The sequence below is a fragment of the Vespula pensylvanica genome, chromosome 22 (genome assembly GCF_014466175.1).
Source record: "Vespula pensylvanica isolate Volc-1 chromosome 22, ASM1446617v1, whole genome shotgun sequence".
Classification (NCBI taxonomy): Eukaryota; Metazoa; Arthropoda; class Insecta; order Hymenoptera; family Vespidae; genus Vespula; species Vespula pensylvanica.
Window position 1 is genome coordinate 3366270 of NC_057706.1, and position 20614 is coordinate 3386883.

Sequence of the window (20614 nt, forward strand, 5' to 3'; positions counted from 1 at the left end):
AGAGAGAGAGAGAGAGAGAGAGAGAGAGAGAGAGAGAGAGAGAGAGAGAAAGAGGGAGAGGGCGTGCTCACATTTGTCTGCAACTCCGAGCCAATGTAAATTGTAGTCGATGCACGTCTACATGTCGAATGAAAGACAGAGAGAGAAAGAGAGAGAGGGGGGGAGGGTTGCTCGCGTGCACGCGATATCTGCATTTTTAAGATTCAGTGGACTCTACTGACCGAGCGAATACGAGAATTTTACCCTTTCGTTCTATTCTTTTCTTCTTCGAGCAAATTCGTGAAACATTCTATTTTTGTGTTCATCAAATTTGAATCACAAGTTGTTCACGAGAAAAAGATAAAAAGAGATATCTTCCTCCTCTTTCTTCGTTTTCCCCGTAAGAAAGCGAGCGAGGCTTAAAGGCACACTCGCTCCCCACGAGGGAAGATCAAAACTTTTTACTCCGGCGACGTCTCATAATTTATTCTCGCGCGAACGACAGGGACACTTTGTAGAAGCTGCCACTGTACGTAAAAGCAAACCTTCGGTCGATCCTCTCTCTCTCTCTCTCTCTCTCTCTCTTTTTTTCTCTCTTTCATTTTCCCCTCTATTCTAGGCCATTACAAATCCCGCAAACAAGCCGAGACAAATTATCCTTCTCCCGAAACCCCTTTTCTTACGTTCTACTTTCTCTCGTTGATTACTTCTACGAGCTAATTTTTATTTCTACTTTTTTCCTCTCTTTTCCTACCCTCTTCTCTCTCTCTCTCTCTTCTTTTTTCCGACACGGAAATGAAAAAACATTGAATCTGGTTGAATGATGGAGATTCGTCGCGCAGAGTCGACGTATCCTTTGATATTAATGGTCAGCTGCCCGTACACACATAGCTACTCGTACACAGTCGATGTTCTCGTGAAAAATGCTCGTGCCTCCTACGCGTTCTCGGTCTGTACTTCGCGTGATTTAATGACCGGCCGTCGACGTCGCAAAAGGGGGATACGAGAGAAGTGCATTCGTAACGTCTCCTTTCGATATACAGATTTACCTATGTATATCGCTTGTCCTTTCTTTCTCTCGTTACGAAACAATTCGAAAGACGAAACATTAATTCGTCATGATAATTAGGAGAAATTCGATCGAATTAATGGCCGTGCAGCTGGCTCGCGCGTGAGTTATCACCGCCTGCCAAGTATAGCGAGCTAGACTTCGTGACCCGATATCGGTAACCGGAACGGCTTCCGATATTGGCAGCACCTCGAATCTCCTCGAAACGAAGAACAATAGAGACATACCCTCTCTTTCCCTCTCTCAACGTTTTCGATGCAAGATACCTTCTTCTTCTTCTTCTTTTTCTGCTTATCGAGGAATCCTTATTTCACGAAGAAGATCTTTTTGCAAGAGGCATTCCTTCGGAGGATTCTCTTAGTTTTTCATCAAGTAGGTAACGACGACGATCGTACAACACCACCCGGTATATCTACCGGTCTATTCGCTTTGAGCCTTCGAGTATTCGTATGCTCGAATGAGAAAGGGAGAGAGGCAGAGAGAGAGAGAGAGAGAGAGAGAGAGAGAGAGAGAGAGAGAGAGACGGCAGAGGTTGAATTTTTGCACAGTCGACGGAGCGAAGTGACGTTCGTATCGTCGTCGCTGCTAATGGACGGCTACGTTTTTATAAGCAAGGCTAAAAGCTCCGGACCATAAAAGTGACGTTTTGCATGCACGCTGTTTATTCTTGTACACTGTTCCGCCCGCACCCACCCACCCACGATAAACTTCGAGAACGAGAAAGAGAAAGAGAAAGAGAAAGAGAGGCAAGTCATGTTCGAGAAAGTACGTTCGAGAATCGTTCAGGGACATCGATTAGCGAATAGTTAAAGCGTAGATTTGTCGGTCAGCGAGTATATTTATGGTGGCCATCGATACAAACCAGAATGAAATATTCCCGTTAATAGATCGTTGGATATGACGAATTTTAACGCGGGTTACGCGTCGTGTACTACACGATCGTTAACGCGCAAACTGCCGATAAAATTGGAGGGAAATTTTTCTTTTCTCGATCAACGTACCATGAAGTAGATAGTACGTACGATAAATATTTCGGTTTCGAGTATAAGGGTTAGCGTTATTTATTCTCGACGCGATATTAATTAACATTACCTTTGATTCGAAAATATTTGGATTTTTCTCGTTCGTTTTTTTCTTTTCTTTCTTTTTTCTAACCAGTATCTACCTTTCATTATTATACGTATACTAGGCGAGTACGAGTTGTTTGACATTGTCAGAAGCATTCGAAAGTAATCGCGCATTCGCGGTTCCACGAACGTGCAACCTTATCCAGAATGATATCCTAAAATGCGGAGAGGCTTTTCGCAGGGACGTTTTATCGGATCTCCGATGAGACGAAGGTTTCGGTGGAGGCTGAGAGAAAAAAAAATGAAGAGAGAGAGAGAGAAAGAGAGAGAGAACTTCGTCGGGAGAGAAGGAAAGGCCGGGATGCGTGAGAAACGGCCGTGACTGAAGGCGACAATAATCGAAAGACTAGAGTTAAGTGCAACTTTGACAATAAATAACCAAGGCTGATACTAGAAGGAAAAAGGGGATAATACTGCCAACGTCGTTGCCTATGGATCCCGATGTCTACATGTCGTTGTGACTTCGTGCATCGTACGCGCGTATACACCTACGTAAATCGCAAAGCTCTTGGCGACGATAAAGAAGCACGAGATTCCTCGGTCGAAAACCGGCCGGTGACTGTACTATCCGCGCTAACACACAATTTTGTCCTGGCAAAGAACGAGCGAGTCTCTTCGAGGAGAATCGATAGCAACGAGCGACGAAGACAATTCTAGAGAATCGCGTTAGAAAGAGAAAACAAAAAGAGGAAAAAAGGAAAAAGGAAAAAAGAAAAAAGAAAAGAATCCCAGGGAAATGTCGTAAGGTGTCGTCAAGAAAATTCGTGCGAATCTCTTTACGGATTCTTAGATGCGCAACCAAGAGAGATTGTCCGGAGTAAGAAGAGATGTCACTGAATCACAAATATTACGTGAGTATCGCCCGTCGAAATTCCTACGACGATGTGTCTCTTATCGTTTATTCGTGTCCATTCAAAAACGTTCGTTATTATACCAGTCGATAGAGCATCTCGCGATAGTGTTATCGAGAGAAGAAAGAGAAGGATTGACATACCAAGATAATTTTTTTGGCATGACTCGAGGAAAAAAATTGGAATGGAATTTCAAGCCCCTGCTGAAGGAGCATCGCACCGACTGGAATAATATTTTACTTTCGCGAAAAGAGTATCTTAAAAATGTTTTTCTTGGTATACGAAGCAAATCGCGGATTGATAGCGGCACTGTTATTTTCATCTCTGTGTAAGCAGAACTTTTTAGTTACGATACTCTCTCCCTCTCCCTCTCTCTTTTCGTCTTTCTCTTTCGGGGGGAGTACTTGTCGTCGAGCGCTCGGCCAACTTTAAAGTCGGTTAGTGGGTTGAAACCATCCCGAAAGTGAAAGATAAACGTTAAAGTAGAATTTAACGGAAAACATGATCATCGTCACGACGGATAGTCGTTGACGTCCGACGATTTCGAAACTTTGTACAGTGAAACGGGACGTCGGTAAATTATTGTTTTTCCATTTATCATCTTTGGCGATTTTAACGAACTTTTTAAGTCGCTTGGAGTATTAAAGTAATTGTTATACAACTTTCAAAGTACCAAGCCTCTTAACCTTTAACGTTATCGTTGCTTCCATCTTGCAACGCTTCAAAAAAATGTATTTTAATAATTCTCAATTAAATTCTAGATCAGGTTTCGTCGACCTGCTTCATCGAATACGAATCAAACTTTACGATTCTTCGAAGGTAGAGTTAATAAAAATCTGGAAATGAGGAAATATATATCGAACGTCCAACCTACGTCCTCCACGTTTTAAGCGACAAATTTGAATCTCTTGGTAGGGTTATTGTTCGCAGTATCCAAAGCCGGAACATAATAGATAAGCGCGCACGGACGACCTCACGAGGCAAGCAAGATATCGACCGTGTCGTGATTCGAACGGGTCTTGTTCTCTCTCTCTCTCTTCTGCGTCTATCCATCTCCTTCTCTCTAGCCATATTCTATACAGAGTGCAAAGAGCGTTGCAGCTTACGTCTTCAAAATTATGAAAGATATCGACGTTCGATACTTTGAGCTACTACTGCTCGCAGTAGCAATTTGTATATTTACTGCGATGCATAAATTACTTATTTAATTAATGATTTAGCTTATCAATTTTACCGTTTATTTTACATCGCGCGAAACGCGTTGTAGCTCTTGAACGCAAACATTCCGTTTCTCTTTTACAAAACAAGCAGTTGTACATAAATAAATTCTAACTATTAACAGACTCGTTACTCTATAGAAAAAAATCTCTATTTCTCATAACTTTGAAGATCGAAGCCTACAACGAATACAATTTTTCACCGTGTATATGTGCTTACAACCGGATCCAAGGAGTTGAAGGGGATCGCATGACGTATCCCTATGGACTAACTATCGACGTTCTGTTAGTTACATCGATATTATTTATTGCAACAACTCGAGCGTAACCGACTCGCGTGGAAATCTAAGCCGTTATCGCGAGTCCGAGCGTGAAAGAGTACGGAACCGTTCGGAGGACTTGTTTCGTTTTCTTTACTTCGAACCTGTCTCCTCTCCGTGCTATCGATCAGAGTAAAAAAAAGATAATAAACAAAAAAAAAAAAAGAAAAGAAAGAAGAGAAAAGAAGAGAAAAGAAAAGAAAAGAAAAAAGAAACTAGAAAGAGAAAGAAAATTTTTCGACGTTCATCGATCAAAGATTTCATATATCTAACTATCGACGTTGAAACGTTTCTCATGCGTTTCCTAAAAAACTCGATTTCATCGTAGGATCGATCTTGAACGCGAAATTCGACTTTTGCGCGTTTATTCCTGAGCTTACGTCGGGTTCATCACGTGTGCCACAGACGTTTTTCGCACACGTGCGACCCAGGTCCCTAAACGAACACAGCGTGCCATTTCGAAAGTGCCCATTTGCTCTTTGCTCGAGAATCTCAAAGACGTCCGAACCATTTTCTCTATTCGTAGACCCTCGTCGTAACGTCTTGGACCACCGGCAAACGCGCAGTCATTTTAAAAGAAAACCTCGACGACGACTATCCGACGCCTATCCGACGCCTATCCGACGGCTATCCGTCGATGCTCATGTCGAAGTTACGATAGAAAGCTTTCAATCCTTTTCGCGCGAGTCTGCGATGCGTCGAACGACGTTCGATCGATATACGAGTTATGCCAGATAATTAATTAAACTACGTTTCAATATCGATGTGCTTTTAGACTACACGATTTTTATACTTTATTCCCTTTCAACGGACAAAGGATTTAATAGAACATTTGATAAAGCGACAGGAAATTCCGATAATTTTTTGTTCACTCGGCAAATACAATAATACGATCGAATTACACGAGTATAGAAACATTTTTACTTCTTTTAAAATCGATGTAATTGCGCGCGTTTATCTGCTCGAAGTAAAACGATTATACCGAACGACCGTTTTAATATCAAAGGCATTATCGATTATCGCGAGAGATTCCATTTCTATTGTACGTAGTAGAAGCGAATGTTGCGCATCGTTGGGCGAGAGAGTTTAAGTACTTTGAACTTGTACGATATCGAAGCAAACATTCGAAAGGACGAAAAGTTTCTTCAAATGAGAAAGATCGATTTCGATTATTCGAACGCTATTAAGAAAATATATAAGTGCTATATTTCTCGAGATATTTTTTTCCACCCTTCTCTTGTAAAAGAGGTCACGTTGGGAGTTTGCGCTAAGAAAGAGTCGCAGAATTTTAACGGAGCTACACGTTCCCGCATCGAAATAACGATCGTCCGAAGGGCCACTTTGAGTTTAAAAGACGCGAGGGTCCTCACGACGGTGGAAAACCTCGCCTTTCTTTCCAAAAAGCATTATCGTATCGCTAGAGTACCGCGGTGCCTAAATTTTCGAGGATGCGAAAGCGTTTCTCGATCCCCTGGTTGCATCTGCAGCTTCCCCAAGGATTCCAACACGATTCGTTTCTTCTTAGGGAATCGATTCTCCTATTACGAGAACGTTCACGAATATGCGAGACGTTTGAAACGTTGGTTTTGTTTGTCTACATCGACGAGAATTAACTCGTCTTCGAATCTCTTTTGGCCAATTTCTTTTTAAGATTATAAAATGAAAAAAGAACAATACCTACACAGTGTCGTCCTACTCCAGATACGTCACGTTCAAGTGTTTTGCAATAAGAGATACATAATCGTTCTATAAAAGAATATTTTAACAGCCTTAAACCTTATCGTTTTTAAATATACGGATCGAAATAAAGACAACAGAGTTGTATATCGCATTTTAAAAGAAGTTTGAATTTGGCGGGAACGCAAGAGCGTGCAAATGGCGGGGAGTACTAGTGGCGAAGGAGAAGGCTCGCACTGCCAAAACCCGCGACCCAGATACCGATCGACCCACCGACACACACACACGGAGACTACCTGGGAGAAAGAAAGAGGGTTTGGAAGGGGTATCTGAGGGCGCGCGCGCGCGAGAGAGAGAGAGAGAGAGAGAGAGAGAGAGAGTCTGTATTCGGGTAGAGTTGCGCGTCTCTCTTACCCCTTCTCTGTCTCTCTTTTTCTCTCACTACAACGCTCGTCCTCGCCAACCACCGCACGAGAGGATGGTGGTGCGCCTCAACGAATGGGTGCAAACTGCACTCTCGTGTCTCCTTGCACCCCTTGCTCGGCTGCGAGCGCGAGCACACATGCAGAAGAGAGCAGTGGATAGGCGTGTAACCGCGCGCGTAACCACAGGCTCGTAGTCGTGGCTCGGCTGGTGCACGAGTAAGAGTAGACGAAGAGGAAGAGGCAGAGGAAGAGGAAGAGGGAGAGAGAGAGAGAGAGATAGCACGCTTACTTTCCTTTCCTAGCTTGTGCCTCGATGCATTTTACTCCGAGTAAAGTGCACTTAAACGCTCGGCGCCAGCGGACCGTCCGAGGGAGGAGACTCTTTTCTCCCCCTCAACGTGCTACCAACAAGAGGATGCGCTTCCGAGGAAGCTCAAGTTGGACGAGTCAAGAGGGATGCGTTTACGGTGCACGCTTTCTTCACCTTTATTAAGAAATTGGCTCTTAACCGCTTCCTCGATTTTCTTTTACCCTCTCCTTCTTCTTTCCATTTCTTTCTTCTTTCTCTCTTTCTTTTAATATTCGAGATTTCTTTTCGCATCTACTGAAATTAAGAAAAGTCCAGGACAGGCGAACGAGGAGCAACGTGGAAAATCTTTAATCAGCCGTCATGGTAAACTTAACCCTTACAAGTTTGTGGGACAATCCGTTTATGCATATTACTGTTTCAAAGGTAGCACTGGGTTATAGGACTTCGTGTCTCATAAAATTTAATGCCGTTACGACAAAGTTCAAGATTACGTGTCGAGCGAGACCACCTATACATATAACTAAGAGCATTATCGCAGTTACTACCGGAGAGTCAAAATCTCGGATAAATGATCCGTCAAAGTCGATCTCCTGATCTCATAATATTTTTCACGTTCGTAAAAAATAAAGGAGAGAATATACAAGTATTTTGCGGATAATAAATGTTGCCCTTTCCAGAGATATTTGCTTTTCTCTTTTACACGATCGTCGAAATATCGATGGATTAAACAAAGTTATCAGATTTATTAAAAACTCGGAATTTATACGATGCGTGAAAGTCCGAGTTTTCGATCGAATATAGAAATATCATTCGGTATTCCCGTTATGCGAGCTTACTCCGGGTTAAATCTAAAGTGGCTTCGAATAACAGAGCCAGAGGAGATGCAGTTTGGAAACGTGCGGCCTCTACGAGAAAACGATCTGTCCGCATAGGTTTTGCGACTATCCGACAGGCGGGAACCACAAACACGGAATCCCGGTGCAACGAAATCGCTGACGCGATTGGTCAACGTGCCAAGATAGGCTGATGCTGGGTCAGTGTTGTCGAGCATCGAGGTTATTGTCCCACGAAAAGATGAAACGTTTGTTCTACCTCTCGGTAAATACGTTTATCCGAGAAATCTTGTCACACTTGTGTGATCGGATAGGAAATGGAGACGAGCATTATTATACTGCTTTTTCACCAAAAATGACAAACATCGCATTCGATCTATGTGCTTATATACGTAATCTTTTTAATCGGTACATTCTTTAGAACTTGCACGCTGAGGAGAAACGTGACACTTGAAACACGGGAAGGCGACAATTCGAACGAGGAGTAGCTTCGAACGTTATTTCGTCTTAACAATCGATCGATAGCGAGGAGTCTTAAGGGTCATTCAGCGAGAAAAAAGGAAATCGTGGATTGGCTAAGGTGCCAAGATTTAGAGTAGCTGGCTTAGAACCTCTAGTGGCTTGCTCCCGTTAACGTTCCGGCGACGACAAAGAGGAGAAGAAGAGAATAAAAAGAAGGAAGGACGATAGGTCGTTCGAGAAAAGTTCACCACCCTTTCGTCTAGCTTCTTTTTAAATCTCGTTGAAAACGAAGTTGTAGATCGGATTCGATAATATTTTCTCTAAAGTTCGACCATGATAATTTACTTATCTTTTTTTTTTTTTTTTTGGTTATTAGACAAGAACGTTAAGAAAACGATGATGGTTCTGCAATAGATCTTCTTATCGTCCAATATACAACTCGAATGAAGAATCGTACCAACATTATCGGGTTTGGTAGTTTAATTGAAAGAAACTCGATATCATCTATCGTCCCTAATTAAGATTAATGACCATCGGCTTCAAATGCACGATAATAGGGAGAAAGCGGCTTCGAGTTTATTCATAATTTTCTAATGTCAGGAGATAAATAAGCAAGCGTATAACGCATAGCTCGGAAGATCTATCGTCTCGTTCGTATTAACGTAGTGGTCGACGCGATAGCTAAGTTTATCTTGTAAACGAATTCGATGAAGATATCGTTGCGCGGGCGAAAGTACTAGATGATAATTAATAAGAGAGCGAAAGAGAGCGACAGAGAGAGAGACAGACAGAGAGAGAGAATAGATTTTTATCGTTAAGAGAAAAATTCGGGAAAGCGAGAAAGAGAGAAAGAGATTTTCTAGCTACTAAAGTCGAAATGATAAAGCAAACGTGATACGAATTACGACTCGTGCTTGCGAATACAATTAGACCGTTGCAGAGAGAGAGAGAGAGAGAGAGAGAGAGAGATTAGAGAGAGAGAGAGAGAGTTGGACGAATAACCGACGTTCGCAATTGTCCCGCTGTTATTTATCTCAACAAATCGAATCGAATCGATCAACATTTGCATTTGAAACATCTTTCTATTTAAAATCGATAAGATCCGATATAAATGAGAAAAAAGATATTGTTGACAGGTAAACGCAAATTGAGTTAGCCCCTTGGATAGAACCGAGTATATCAAAGTTGAAAATTCTATACGTGAAATCGTTTTATAGAGTCGATCTCCAAGTTCCCTATGGTATTAACTAGATTAACAGAAGTGAGGAAAGAGGAGAGGCGGTATAAGGAGGCAACCACTCGTTATCGTTTCTGCCGTCTCTCGGAGAGCGCTGAATTTCTGAGATCTTTTCTGATCTAATTAAATGTAAACAATGCGCAGATTACCGAGGGGAGATTGTTCCTTGTCATACTTGGGAAGTTGAGAAGGAGCAGAGAAAACAATTTAGATGCCACAATGCCGAGAGATATTTCATTTCTGCGAAAGGGAGAAAGACCAAAGGTTGTAAGAACTCTATTATCATGTAGGTTGGAGAGTAATTAATAATTTCTTATACAAAAGGGTGCCTCCTCGTCTCGTTCAAAACGATTTACGCAATTCGCATCGGGATTATTGAATGAAATCATTAATAATCAAGTTTCAATGATTCACTGCGCAGCCCGTTATCTTTTTTCTTTTCAAACGTGCATCCTACAATATTCTACGTAATATTTCCATAGACGATACCTAAGAAGAAAATACGTAGTGGCGATTTAAACCTCTTGCGGTTTTAAATTGTTTTCAAAAACGTGTTTACGAAGCGAACGTTATTATGAGTTTTAATATACGCTCTCTCACGACTCCCCTATCGTTTCTTCCAATCTTCGTCTTCTCGAGAAGAAGTCGTGGAAGCTATATATATATTCTTGCATAGCGTATAAAGTGCGGATCTATTGTAGGAGAAGCGCGACCCGCGAGAGCACCGGGTCGTTATCATCTCCGGTAAGAGTAGAAAGCCCGGCAAATAAGAGTCTTTTGTAAAGTCTACGGAGGTCCTCCTGGCCTACCGTTAGTCGCACTCACCCCTTCGCCACTTCCTCGACCCTTGACTCTCTACTCTCATGGATACGCTCGGCATGTCGCTCGGCGTGCGTTATATAGACTACGAAATAACGAGGTCTTCCTTGTGAAAAGAAAAGAAAATAAGAGGAACGTTATTTACGAAACAATTTCTCTTCGTCTCGAACTACGCAGTAAATAGATTCAACCTTAAAAATTTATCCACCGTAGATAATAAACGACCAGTGATATATCCACTCGCGGCCGTTCATCCCTTCGCACGATGGTCGCTCGTAATCGTAAAATCGAAGATCGACCGGTTCGAGGCGGTAACAACGATTTTTTCTCTTTGAAACTCGCGAGAAACGATCGGAGGTCAGAGATTAGGTCGTTATGCCTCGGAAAGCAGTTCTGGGATCTTTTGTCAGGTGACAGGAATCATAGCCACGTGTGTTCGGGTCAGCATTTCCGTACCGAGGAGTCGTATTATGTGAAACCGGGTCGCCATCGTTTTTAGAACGACCCCCTACACCTCCCGTAGAAATTTCATTTCGTTATCGCGAAAGTTCTATGACGCGCGTCTACGTGCATACTTGCCAAACTCCACCGAAAATCTATATTTCTTTTGTCAAAGACAAAGAGAAACTGACTGATCCGGACATGCATTATCGTCCATGTTCTCTCGATCTATTCGCATATCGAGCAGGGTATCGAGGCTAGAGCCAAAGAGATTTCGTTGTACAGTTCCGCTTGTAAAATGGTGGATACGATCGATGGAAACGTTCGGCCGACCCGAATAACCTGCCGATTGAATTTGGCCGTTGTTATTTATTTAGGGTGCTCTCTCTCTCTCTCTCTCTCTCTCTCTCTCTCTCTCTCTCTCTCTCTCTCTCTCTCTCTCGACTCTCGAGCAATTTCAATCTTCTTCTTTCTCGCGAGAGAACGTACGAGGGATAGAGAAAAGAAGCCGAAAGGTGGTAAGGGTACGATTTCGACGAGATACGAGTAGAGAATGATCGATTTTAATTTCCGCCCGGTTGAAGAAATAAATTGAACCCGACTCGCACGTGTGTACGCGAACGAACGAACGAACGTACAACGCTCTATTATATATATATACGTGTATCGCATACGGCTCTATTATTGTATACACAGCAAACTAGTACCTCGATAACAAAGAACTATGAAAAAAGAAAAGAAAAGTTTGAACTTTTGAGAAAGCCCATCTTGAAATTTTTCTCGGAAATCATTTGTTACGTTGATCTTTTTTTTCTTCTTCGTTCTGTTTGCAAACATCTCGTTTCTAAGATAACGGGAGCTTTCGAGGAACCGAGTTAAATATACAAGATTATAAGAAATGGAAAGAGTAGCTAAATAACATTACTAGTGGATAAAAACAAAATGATATTTTATCAGGAAGAAAACGTCAGAACGTGACCGAATTAATTATCGGTTTTAACTTTATCTATTTTCTCTTCTGTTTCGTCCTTTCGTTTTCCGGCGGAACCTACGTGAAAGTTTCTTCCAGTCAAGCGTCATGGTTGCGAGACTCGCGCTTAACCTAAAAAAAACTGTATTACAAAGGAAGTGTTCTCCCTTCTATCTCTATCTTTCATCTCGCCCCTCTTTTCTCCACCTCCGCTCTCTTCTGTTACTTTAAATCTCTAGCCATTTCACCGGCGTCTACCCGACATGTACTTTGAACGAGCGAGGCGTCGCTTTCTCCGCTTTCCACGTTGCTCAAAAATTCTCTCTCTCTCTCTCTCTCTCTTTACTACACGTATATTCTAGGTACTCTACGCAGCAGGATTAAAATTACCGTTTGCTTTTACGATCCTGCGACATTATCGTCTCGTGGCCCGTCGTAAAGCTCGACGTCACGCTTTCTGCAGGAAAGAGGAGCTACACTTTGTAATCGTGCTTCTGATCACGCGACCTAAATATTATACAAGCGCGTACACCTCGACGTAACACCCTTTTTCCTACTCACGAGCCAATGGTGTAGCGCGAATCTTTTCTATCTTTCGCGTTGCGGCATCCGACATAATCTTCCCCTTTTACTTTATCTATCATTCGAGACCGATCTTTTTCGTCGATCGAGCTCGTGCGCTATCTTTTTGGACGTTGAATATTATCTCGTAAAATTGTGGTTGGTTAAGAGGATAGAGTATAGAAAAGAAACTTCAGGCCGAGCGATAGAATAAAAGCAAGCTGATTAATTTCTCGCAAGCTTCTACTACGGCAGATCCTAATTAATCGGTATGGATATTTGTGTTGGGTAAGTCGGGAGAAGAAAAGAGTACGAAGGAAAGGAAAGAGGACGACAATAGGAGAGGTCTGCACGATGAGACGAAGAGAATTAATTATCCGCTCTAAACGCCGAGGGGTTGTTTAATTCATGTTAAAGTCGGAAACAGTTTCAGCGACGCGCTACGCTTGTTTCGTCCTATTGTTTACCTGGGAAATCGAATATCGTTTTTCCTTCGACGATCGTTATGAACGAGAATTCATTCGTTATTGAGAGAAGACGTACTACAAATATCGAAAATTGAAATAAACCTCGAAAGTTAGAAGCAGAGAAGAATAAATCACACGACTTGTGATAAATTGATATGTCAGTTGCGATAAGGGACGTAAGAAAAACATGTCTCAATGACGTCCCTTTCGACGCGATTATTTTTTTTGATAATTTCCTAAGGATATCTACTTGTAAGGAGTTATACGGATTCGACCCAGCAATTTGGAATGTCTTGCAGGATTCGACAGTTTGAAAGGATACTTACACCGCGATCGTCGATAAATGCAAAATCGAGGGACGATTATCCGTCCTTGGCTTCGAAATTCTTTCTTCGCTCCCCTACTTTAATTCATTTGACCGTGATTTTTCGATATTTTCCATCGACGAAAATACGCCCGTCGACGCGATGGTTCTCAATCTATTTCGCCCACAGGCTAAAATATTTTTACCTGTCGCTTCGAGCGCTCCTGCGCTCTCAAATATTTAGATCGGTGCTTCTCTCAAGTCCGAGACGAATAAATCGTCGAAGCTTTATTCGCCTCTCGCGTTACACGTCGTTTCATTTTGGCTCGGCTCCCTATTCTCTGTCGTGCGTGGTTTAACTATCGAACGCATTCATGAGACAAATTCTCCCTCTGTCTCTTTCCGTCTTGTCTCGTCGCCGGACAAAAGAGGAAAATAATTTCACGGAAAATAAGGAACGTCCACCCTGGGAATAATATCGAAGAGAGATCCTTGGTCGATAAGAGGAGAAGTCTTGGGTATCTCGAATCCGACGAAGAGGATGACAGAGTGTAGTCACGCGTAGTATACGAAGAACGTTCGCATTAAATATCTTAGTAACCGAGACTGTAGGAAGAATTACAAAGGGAAACGGTAAATCACTCGTGAAAATGGGTAGCTCATTAATAAGGTGCTACCAGGGTGAGGAAGCGGTACCGGCTACTGTGTACCAGAACGCTCGAAACTGGCAGAGTACCAAGTCACGAACAATACACCCTAGAATTCCGACACGTTCTTCGTTCGAGCCGATCGAAGGTAGCTCACCTAGTTCGTCGTAAAAAAAAAAAATTTCACATTGCAGGGGAAACTGTTTCCTCGCGAATCAACGTATCTCCTACTTCCGACGTTTACAGCATCGTATTATCGTTGGGATTAAGAAATTTATCGCGATGGATTTACGAGAACGATTTACGATTTCTCGATAAAGTGCTTTTTATTGGTTACGACGTACGATCGGTCATCGTTGCTTTTTAAATAAAATTAAATATAGTAGGAGTTTCGGAGAAGAAGGAAATTCCGTGAAATCGAAAGGCTCAATTTCCGGAGTTGGCTCGGCTCGGCTCGGCTCGGCTCGGCTCGACTCGACTCGGCACGGTAGGTGGTTACTAAGACGGGTGGAGACTTTAAAAAGATTTCACTGGGATTCGTAGACGGCATCGTTCCTTTGCGACGATCTTTCCCGACGCTTCTCCCGCACCTTGTTATTTCTCAGGAGGAAAGGACCGCTCGTATCCACATCTTTACATCTCCGCGTGATATATTCAAATTTTCAAGTCGAAACTAGATTCGTTGATGATACGTTATTTACAATAAAGATATCACGACGCGAGGCCTTTTCTATTTCCAGCCACATCGGATTTAGAATCGAAGTATAATACTACGTTATAATTACGAAATTAGTCGGAAAGAGATTATCGGCCAGTTTATCCAAGTGGATACTTAAGGAACGGACCTTAAAGTCTTTGATAGTCCATTGGAATTCCTTTCCAAGGTTTGAAATATGGGCACGTGGAATCGGCAGAGCAACCTTCTCCAAGAATCATAATGATGATAAATTTGAAAGGAGAAACCACCGAGGAAGTGGGTGATTGAGGAAAGTTTGAAAGAAAAACAGGCACGCGTACTCTTTTCGTGTCTCTGGGAAGTTTCGTCTTTCGAAATATCGAGGAAACCTTCTCCTTTTTCTCTTTTTCTCTTTTTCTCTGTTTTCCTAAACTCCCCCGGTGCCACCGAAACGACAGATTTAGCGGCCATACGTAGTAAGATATCTTTGATATTTATTTAACTGACATGGAAGCCCCGGGGCTAATAAATTCAGCGGGGAAAATGCTGCGAGGTTATTTCGACCCCCTTTAGATAAGGGCGCATAATTTAAGTCGAGAAAAGAAGGGAGGGACGAGAGAACCGATGACGAGGACAAGGAGGAGAAGGAGTTAGAATAGGCGTATTACATATTTCGAACGAGATACGTCCTTTTTTGCCTGGAGAAAGACAGGCTGGACCGTTTTCAAAGAGATTCTTGGGATCTTCCTTAAACGTCTCGCACGCATCTCGGACCAATTTTGATATATTCTTCCGTCCCACCCTGTTGTTACTTACCATTCTGCGGAAAGTACTTATTATTTATTTCGCCGCGCGAAAGGAACTTTATCCTTTCTTAAAGAGAAATATTAAAGTAAGAAAAGAAATGACGCGTCTTTCTCAAATTTTCTTTTCGATCGCGTAGACATGAAGTTTGCTGCAAAAATTGGATATCGGAGAGAAGGGAAAGAGAGACAGAGAGAGAGAGAGACAGAGAGAGAGAGAGAGAGAGAGAGAGAGAGAGAGAGAAGGAGAGAGACGGAGAATCTTCGGGGTGGTCCGGCAAACGATCGGTAGGCGCCGCGTCCCATTGCGTTTGCAGGCGCAAGACAAAACGCAACGAAAATTTCTTAGCTTCTTCGACGCAAAATCCAATGAGGCATCCTTTTGCCGCGTCGGGTGTCCGGGTGTCGAGTGTCTGGCAAAAACATTTTTTCCCTTAACACCATCGAAACTTTCCATGTTTCGATATTTTACAAGCGATCGACGTTTTTATTTCCAACACTCGGACCACTCTTAAAACGCGCTTGCGATAGAGAAAGAGACGACGACGAAAGTTATCAACGTCTTCTCTCTCGTTTCAAGGACCTTTTTCGAAATTCACAAGGGCTCCTCCTCGAAGTAATGCTTCTTGGCGCAAATAACTCGGGCACGAGCTTGACACGGTAATAGTTAAGCGTGAGAAATAGACGCCCTCGGCCGCGCTGTGTATTCTCTCTAGAGTGTCGATTACACGAAAGTGGTTCTCATTTCTCCCTCGATTCTCAAAAAGCTTTAAACCTTTGAAAACTTTCTACAATCTCTTTTCTATCTTTTATAAATAACTTTCTTCGATCTTCTTTTGCTCTTTTCTTTTTTTAGCGGGACCGAATAAATTCCAAGTTCAGGTTCGACGAGCGGAATACGTTCGAACGAATATTTTTGCTTGCGATATATTTAAATTTAGAAGGTCGAGAGTGGCGTATCCTTCGTAGGACAAAACGGAGAAAGGCATCGAACGAACGGACGAACGAACGAACGAACCTCGAATCCGTGGGTGTTACTGAAATAACGTGTGACTTATTTTAATAATAAATCACTCGTTGATCCTCGTGGATGCGGATACGCGGATACGCGCTGACGTTATTTAAAACGAGAATGAGAAAGAGAAGAAGCTGGAAACGAATCGATCTCCCTGAATATTTATTAACTCGCGTTTATTAATGCAATACGGTCGATAATAATTTGCATTCGGAAAGTACGGCGTTCGATATGTAGAGTCGTCGCGAGGTATTTCCAAGGTAAAAGATAAAACCAAAAGCGAAAGAAAAAATCGCAGGGAGAGCCGCTGGCTTAATTACTGGCATTTAACGTAATAGCTCGTGCTATCGTTGCCGAATGAACCTCCTTTCCCGTATTACTTGGTGCTCTAACGGCAATTATTGTGTAGCCAACAATAGGCCCGAGGTGGAACATCTAAAACCGGATGAAGGGTTACTACGCACGAGTCGACCATGTTTCAGCGAAACTCGATTTCGTTCCTCTTGCCGTTCCGAAACGGTCCTATCGTCGGCAATGTTTCCACGAGTCTACAAACACCCAAACTTGTTTCTCGATTACGAGCACTGCACGGTTTCGAAAGCTCTGAATTCCCAATTTCGAGCCTACAAAATAATTGTATAAATGAAAATCAGTTTGAGACACTTTTCAACCGTCACCTATTTAAATGATCGCTTATCACTCGATCTTTTTATCGAAAGGAAATCGAGCCGTAAAGTTGTGGCCGCGGTCTAGTAAGAAGTGGTCGTGTTACGATACACTAGTGTAGGAAGAAGAATAAGAGAGAGAGAAAGAGAGAGAGAGAGAGAGAGGGAAGGAGAAAAAGAAAGAAGCTGGATCTGAGGCTCGCCGCAAGGCCGATTACGAGCGACCTCCCAAGTGTTCCCGAATAATATGGGATGAAAAAGAAGGGTAAAAGGGGGGAGGACTCGATCCTCGTCAAAGTCACGCACGGACCTTAAACCGAGGTTAATGGAAACGTTAGCGTCGACACGAAGAGGATGTCTTCTTGGGTAAGGGAGCTCGTAGCGTGAAAAAAAAGAAAAACAAAAAGAAAAAAGAAAAAGAAGAAAAGAAAAGAAAGAATTCGTTATCGAAATTGTTCGCACGATTCGGCGAAGTCGATTGCGAACGTATCGTCAATTTTTTCGTTTTTGATCCCCCATTGCAAACTTATTTCAAAATTTCTTCCTTTTTTTTTAATCCAATCTTATCGAACAGTCCGACGTAAAAATATAGATATTTTGTTTCCTTAAAAAAACGAGGGAAGGTAAACGTGTTATCATAAATATATGAGAATGAATGGATCCGTAGGTAAAAATTCATTTGCATATGTGCTTATATTTAATGCCGTCTTATATGATTAATTAATTACATCGTGGCGTGCTTATAAGTCGGACGAAGCAATTATTTTTATTAGCTTGATTTTTTTTTTGTACAATTTCGTCGGTATAAAAGAATTTCATTGAAAATTTTCATCGCAATATTAATCGATCGATCTAACGTATTTTCAATGAATTTTCAACGAACGATACTTATATCATTCCCAGACACTCCATTAGATTACGAATCTCCTCGGCGTGGCGTCCGTTTCGTGTACGTTATTTTACGCTTGAGATTATATATGCTAATTAAAAGATAAAAAGAAAGAAAAAAAGAAAAAGAAAAAGAAAAAGAAGCGTCGAAGGAGGGAGAGGCCGCGTTGCTTCTGGAGGCTGGATAATCTCATCGTTACAAGAAGTAATAATAAAGCACAGAAGTAGATAATCCTGTATGCCCGTCCTTGATCCTATAGAATTTTAAATGTGCTTTATGCGTGCCGACTCGACACATCGAAGAGGAAAAAAGGAGAACATTCCGCAAACGTTTTTTTTCTTTGTTTTCTTTTTTCCCGGGAGAGCGATCAACGCTTGGGAAAACTGGCTATCAAAGACAAATGGAGCAGAAAATAGAACGAGAGCCCTTCCTCGAGGATCACGACTTTCGCGCATTTGAGAAAATTTCGAATTCGCCCTTTAGATCTTCCACCGAGAAAAGGCAAGTCATTCGACCTTGATCACCGAGAGGAAAGTTTATTTCTGAATGGCAAGACAATCGTCGTCGCTGGTAATGCCGGATTTAATTAAAACTTTTACGATATCGGAGAAGGATAGAAAAAGAGAAAAATTTTGAAGAAAGACCTTATCGTCGACTAATCAATCGACATCGTGGTAATCGAGATAGAAAAAGTGTGTCAGATTCGACGAGTTAACGAAGCGGAGCATGGACCAACGTGAAAAGAGAGGAAGAAAGAGAAAAGTAGGTGGACGTAGACTCGGTCACGACGACGATAATGAGGGAAGAGCGAACGGAAGGGCCCGATATCGAGTGCTTCCGGTTCCATACGAAAAACGTTCGGCTTTTGTATCTTTGCGTTTAGATTCGAGGCAGCAGAACGAGGAGCCAGATAGTACCGTCCTTTTCTCTCCCACACGCTCTCTCGGAAAACGGCCAAACGTTTCTGTGCCTGCTTAACGAGCATAAAATTGATGTCGATTGATCGTGAAAAATATCGAGCGAATCGAATCTACTATCGGCTCCCACCTTTTTCTTTCTTTTTTTCAGCATGTTCAGGTCGACGATCTCTAACGCGTCAAGAGATGTACTTTCAAACGCAAAGAAAAGCAATAGGGAGAGGGAGAGGGAGGGAGAGACGGAGACGGAAAGAGAGAGAGCAAACGAGGAGAGTGCGCGAGGTCAAGGGCTCCTACGAATGTTTAACTGCGGCTCTTAAACAGGCAGTAAAGTAACGTAATGCGCGTCTGTCGGACGAAAGTTGATCGATGATTCCTTGGGACAAAGGGCCATATCGATTTTATTGCCTAGAATATATCGGCGAGTCCTCGTTTCGTTCGCAAACGTTCTCGATGCAAGCCGCCGGACTTTATGTCGCTGCCCTTTGTAGCACCTTTCTGCGAAGGAAAGAGAGAGAGAGAGAGAGAGAGCACGTTCGTGAAAGCACGTTCCTTTGATTTTTAAATCCGACTTTTAACAGACAATCTAAAATAAAGTCGGACGGGTTGATACGGAATATAGGGAATATAAGAACTCGCGTTATTCCAAGCGGCGTTATCCGCGTACGTCGCGTCGATCCAAAAACGAATTTACGACGATACGGAAGAAAACTACTAACGATTTTCGTAGAGCTTTTGCGAAAGGCGGCACCTGCCTCTCATCGGTACTAATATATACGGACCCGGAGAAAGGCGTGCAAATTCGTAATAAATCGTACGACTTCATCGTCCAGCTTGGTTCTCACTGCTCGGACATCCGCATGCGTTTCTAAGTTATGCACGTTGAGCGGGCGAACACACGTTCCTTTCCTTTGACGTGGTAAACCTTTGAAGCCGTTTCTCGACTAACTTTTCGCGGCTTACGATCGTTCGTCTACCCGTGAGCGTTTCGCTTTTAACGAAACCCAAAGGATATACCTTTCCCGACATTGCTCGTTTCTTTCGGAAAAGGAAGAAAACTACGTCGCGCTGCGCATCTTAAAAATAAACGACAACGATTATCGGCGTCGTTGCCGACGAAATTCGGTGCATGTCTCGTTTCTACGATGAGTCGACCTCTTTGCGATATACATGCGTTAAGGACGTATGATTTAAAAGCGAGTCGTTTTTCAAGTTACTTAAGAAAGAAGAAGAGAGAAAGAGAGCTCTTAATATTCAGCGTGCATACGTTCTATGGAGGCATATTGTATAAACGTCACGTGCATGGAGAACGTTTTACACGCGGAAAGTATACGAAAGTGAGAAAAAGGGTCTTTTCTCGGTCCTCCCTTTTCCAGAACCGCTTCTTCCTTTTTCCTCAAACGTTCGTTTGTAAAGTTGTCAACGTTAACGATCCTACGAGATTACACTTTGGCCGGTGGTCGAAACAAATCGACTTTACGAATTTACGTCGATAACGATATCATTTCTCGCGGATAAGCAGTTCGTCGATACGATGACTCGGTAACTATCCTGTACCTTTCGAATGATTCTTACAGTCTGGATAAATAAAACGATTTTAAGCAAGCTTTTCGAAGGAGTCCTTTCGTCGAATCGAATCAAAGTACGTAAAAGAGGCATTAAGCTAACCTATGTCCGTGTAGGTAAATGCGTAGGAGTACTCGGTCAAGTTTTCCTAGTCGCGATAAGACTCTTGTCACGCTTCTTTCGAGACAGAAAATCAAATCAAACATCGTCGGGGGACGTTATTCGAGGCGCTGAAAGGCGTTCCAGGAGGTAGAAGTAGGCTCTTCAGGTTCTTCAAACGCGTATAAGGAATCGTCAAGATGTTATTACTACAAATATTGTCTCTAGAACGGTCCCCATTCATGCTCGAAGAAGCGGAACGCCTAGG

At 42.5% G+C, this 20614-nt stretch overlaps 2 protein-coding genes across 8 annotated transcripts in view; one reads left to right on the top strand and one right to left on the bottom strand.

Annotated features, from left to right (window-relative positions):
- Window positions 1-20614, bottom strand: part of LOC122636488 (mediator of RNA polymerase II transcription subunit 20) — an 89237-nt gene that overhangs the window by 11692 nt on the left and 56931 nt on the right. The window lies entirely within an intron of this gene.
- LOC122636484 (facilitated trehalose transporter Tret1-2 homolog) overlaps window positions 1-20614 on the top strand; it is a 51707-nt gene that overhangs the window by 2320 nt on the left and 28773 nt on the right. For all 5 annotated transcript variants that reach the window (XM_043827730.1, XM_043827729.1, XM_043827725.1 and 2 more), the window contains one exon: window positions 2357-3026. Coding sequence is in view for 3 of the 5 variants with exons in the window: in XM_043827725.1 (XP_043683660.1) it covers window positions 3003-3026 (24 nt within the window). In the remaining 2 variants the exon portion in view is untranslated. The remainder of the gene's footprint in view (window positions 1-2356; window positions 3027-20614) is intronic.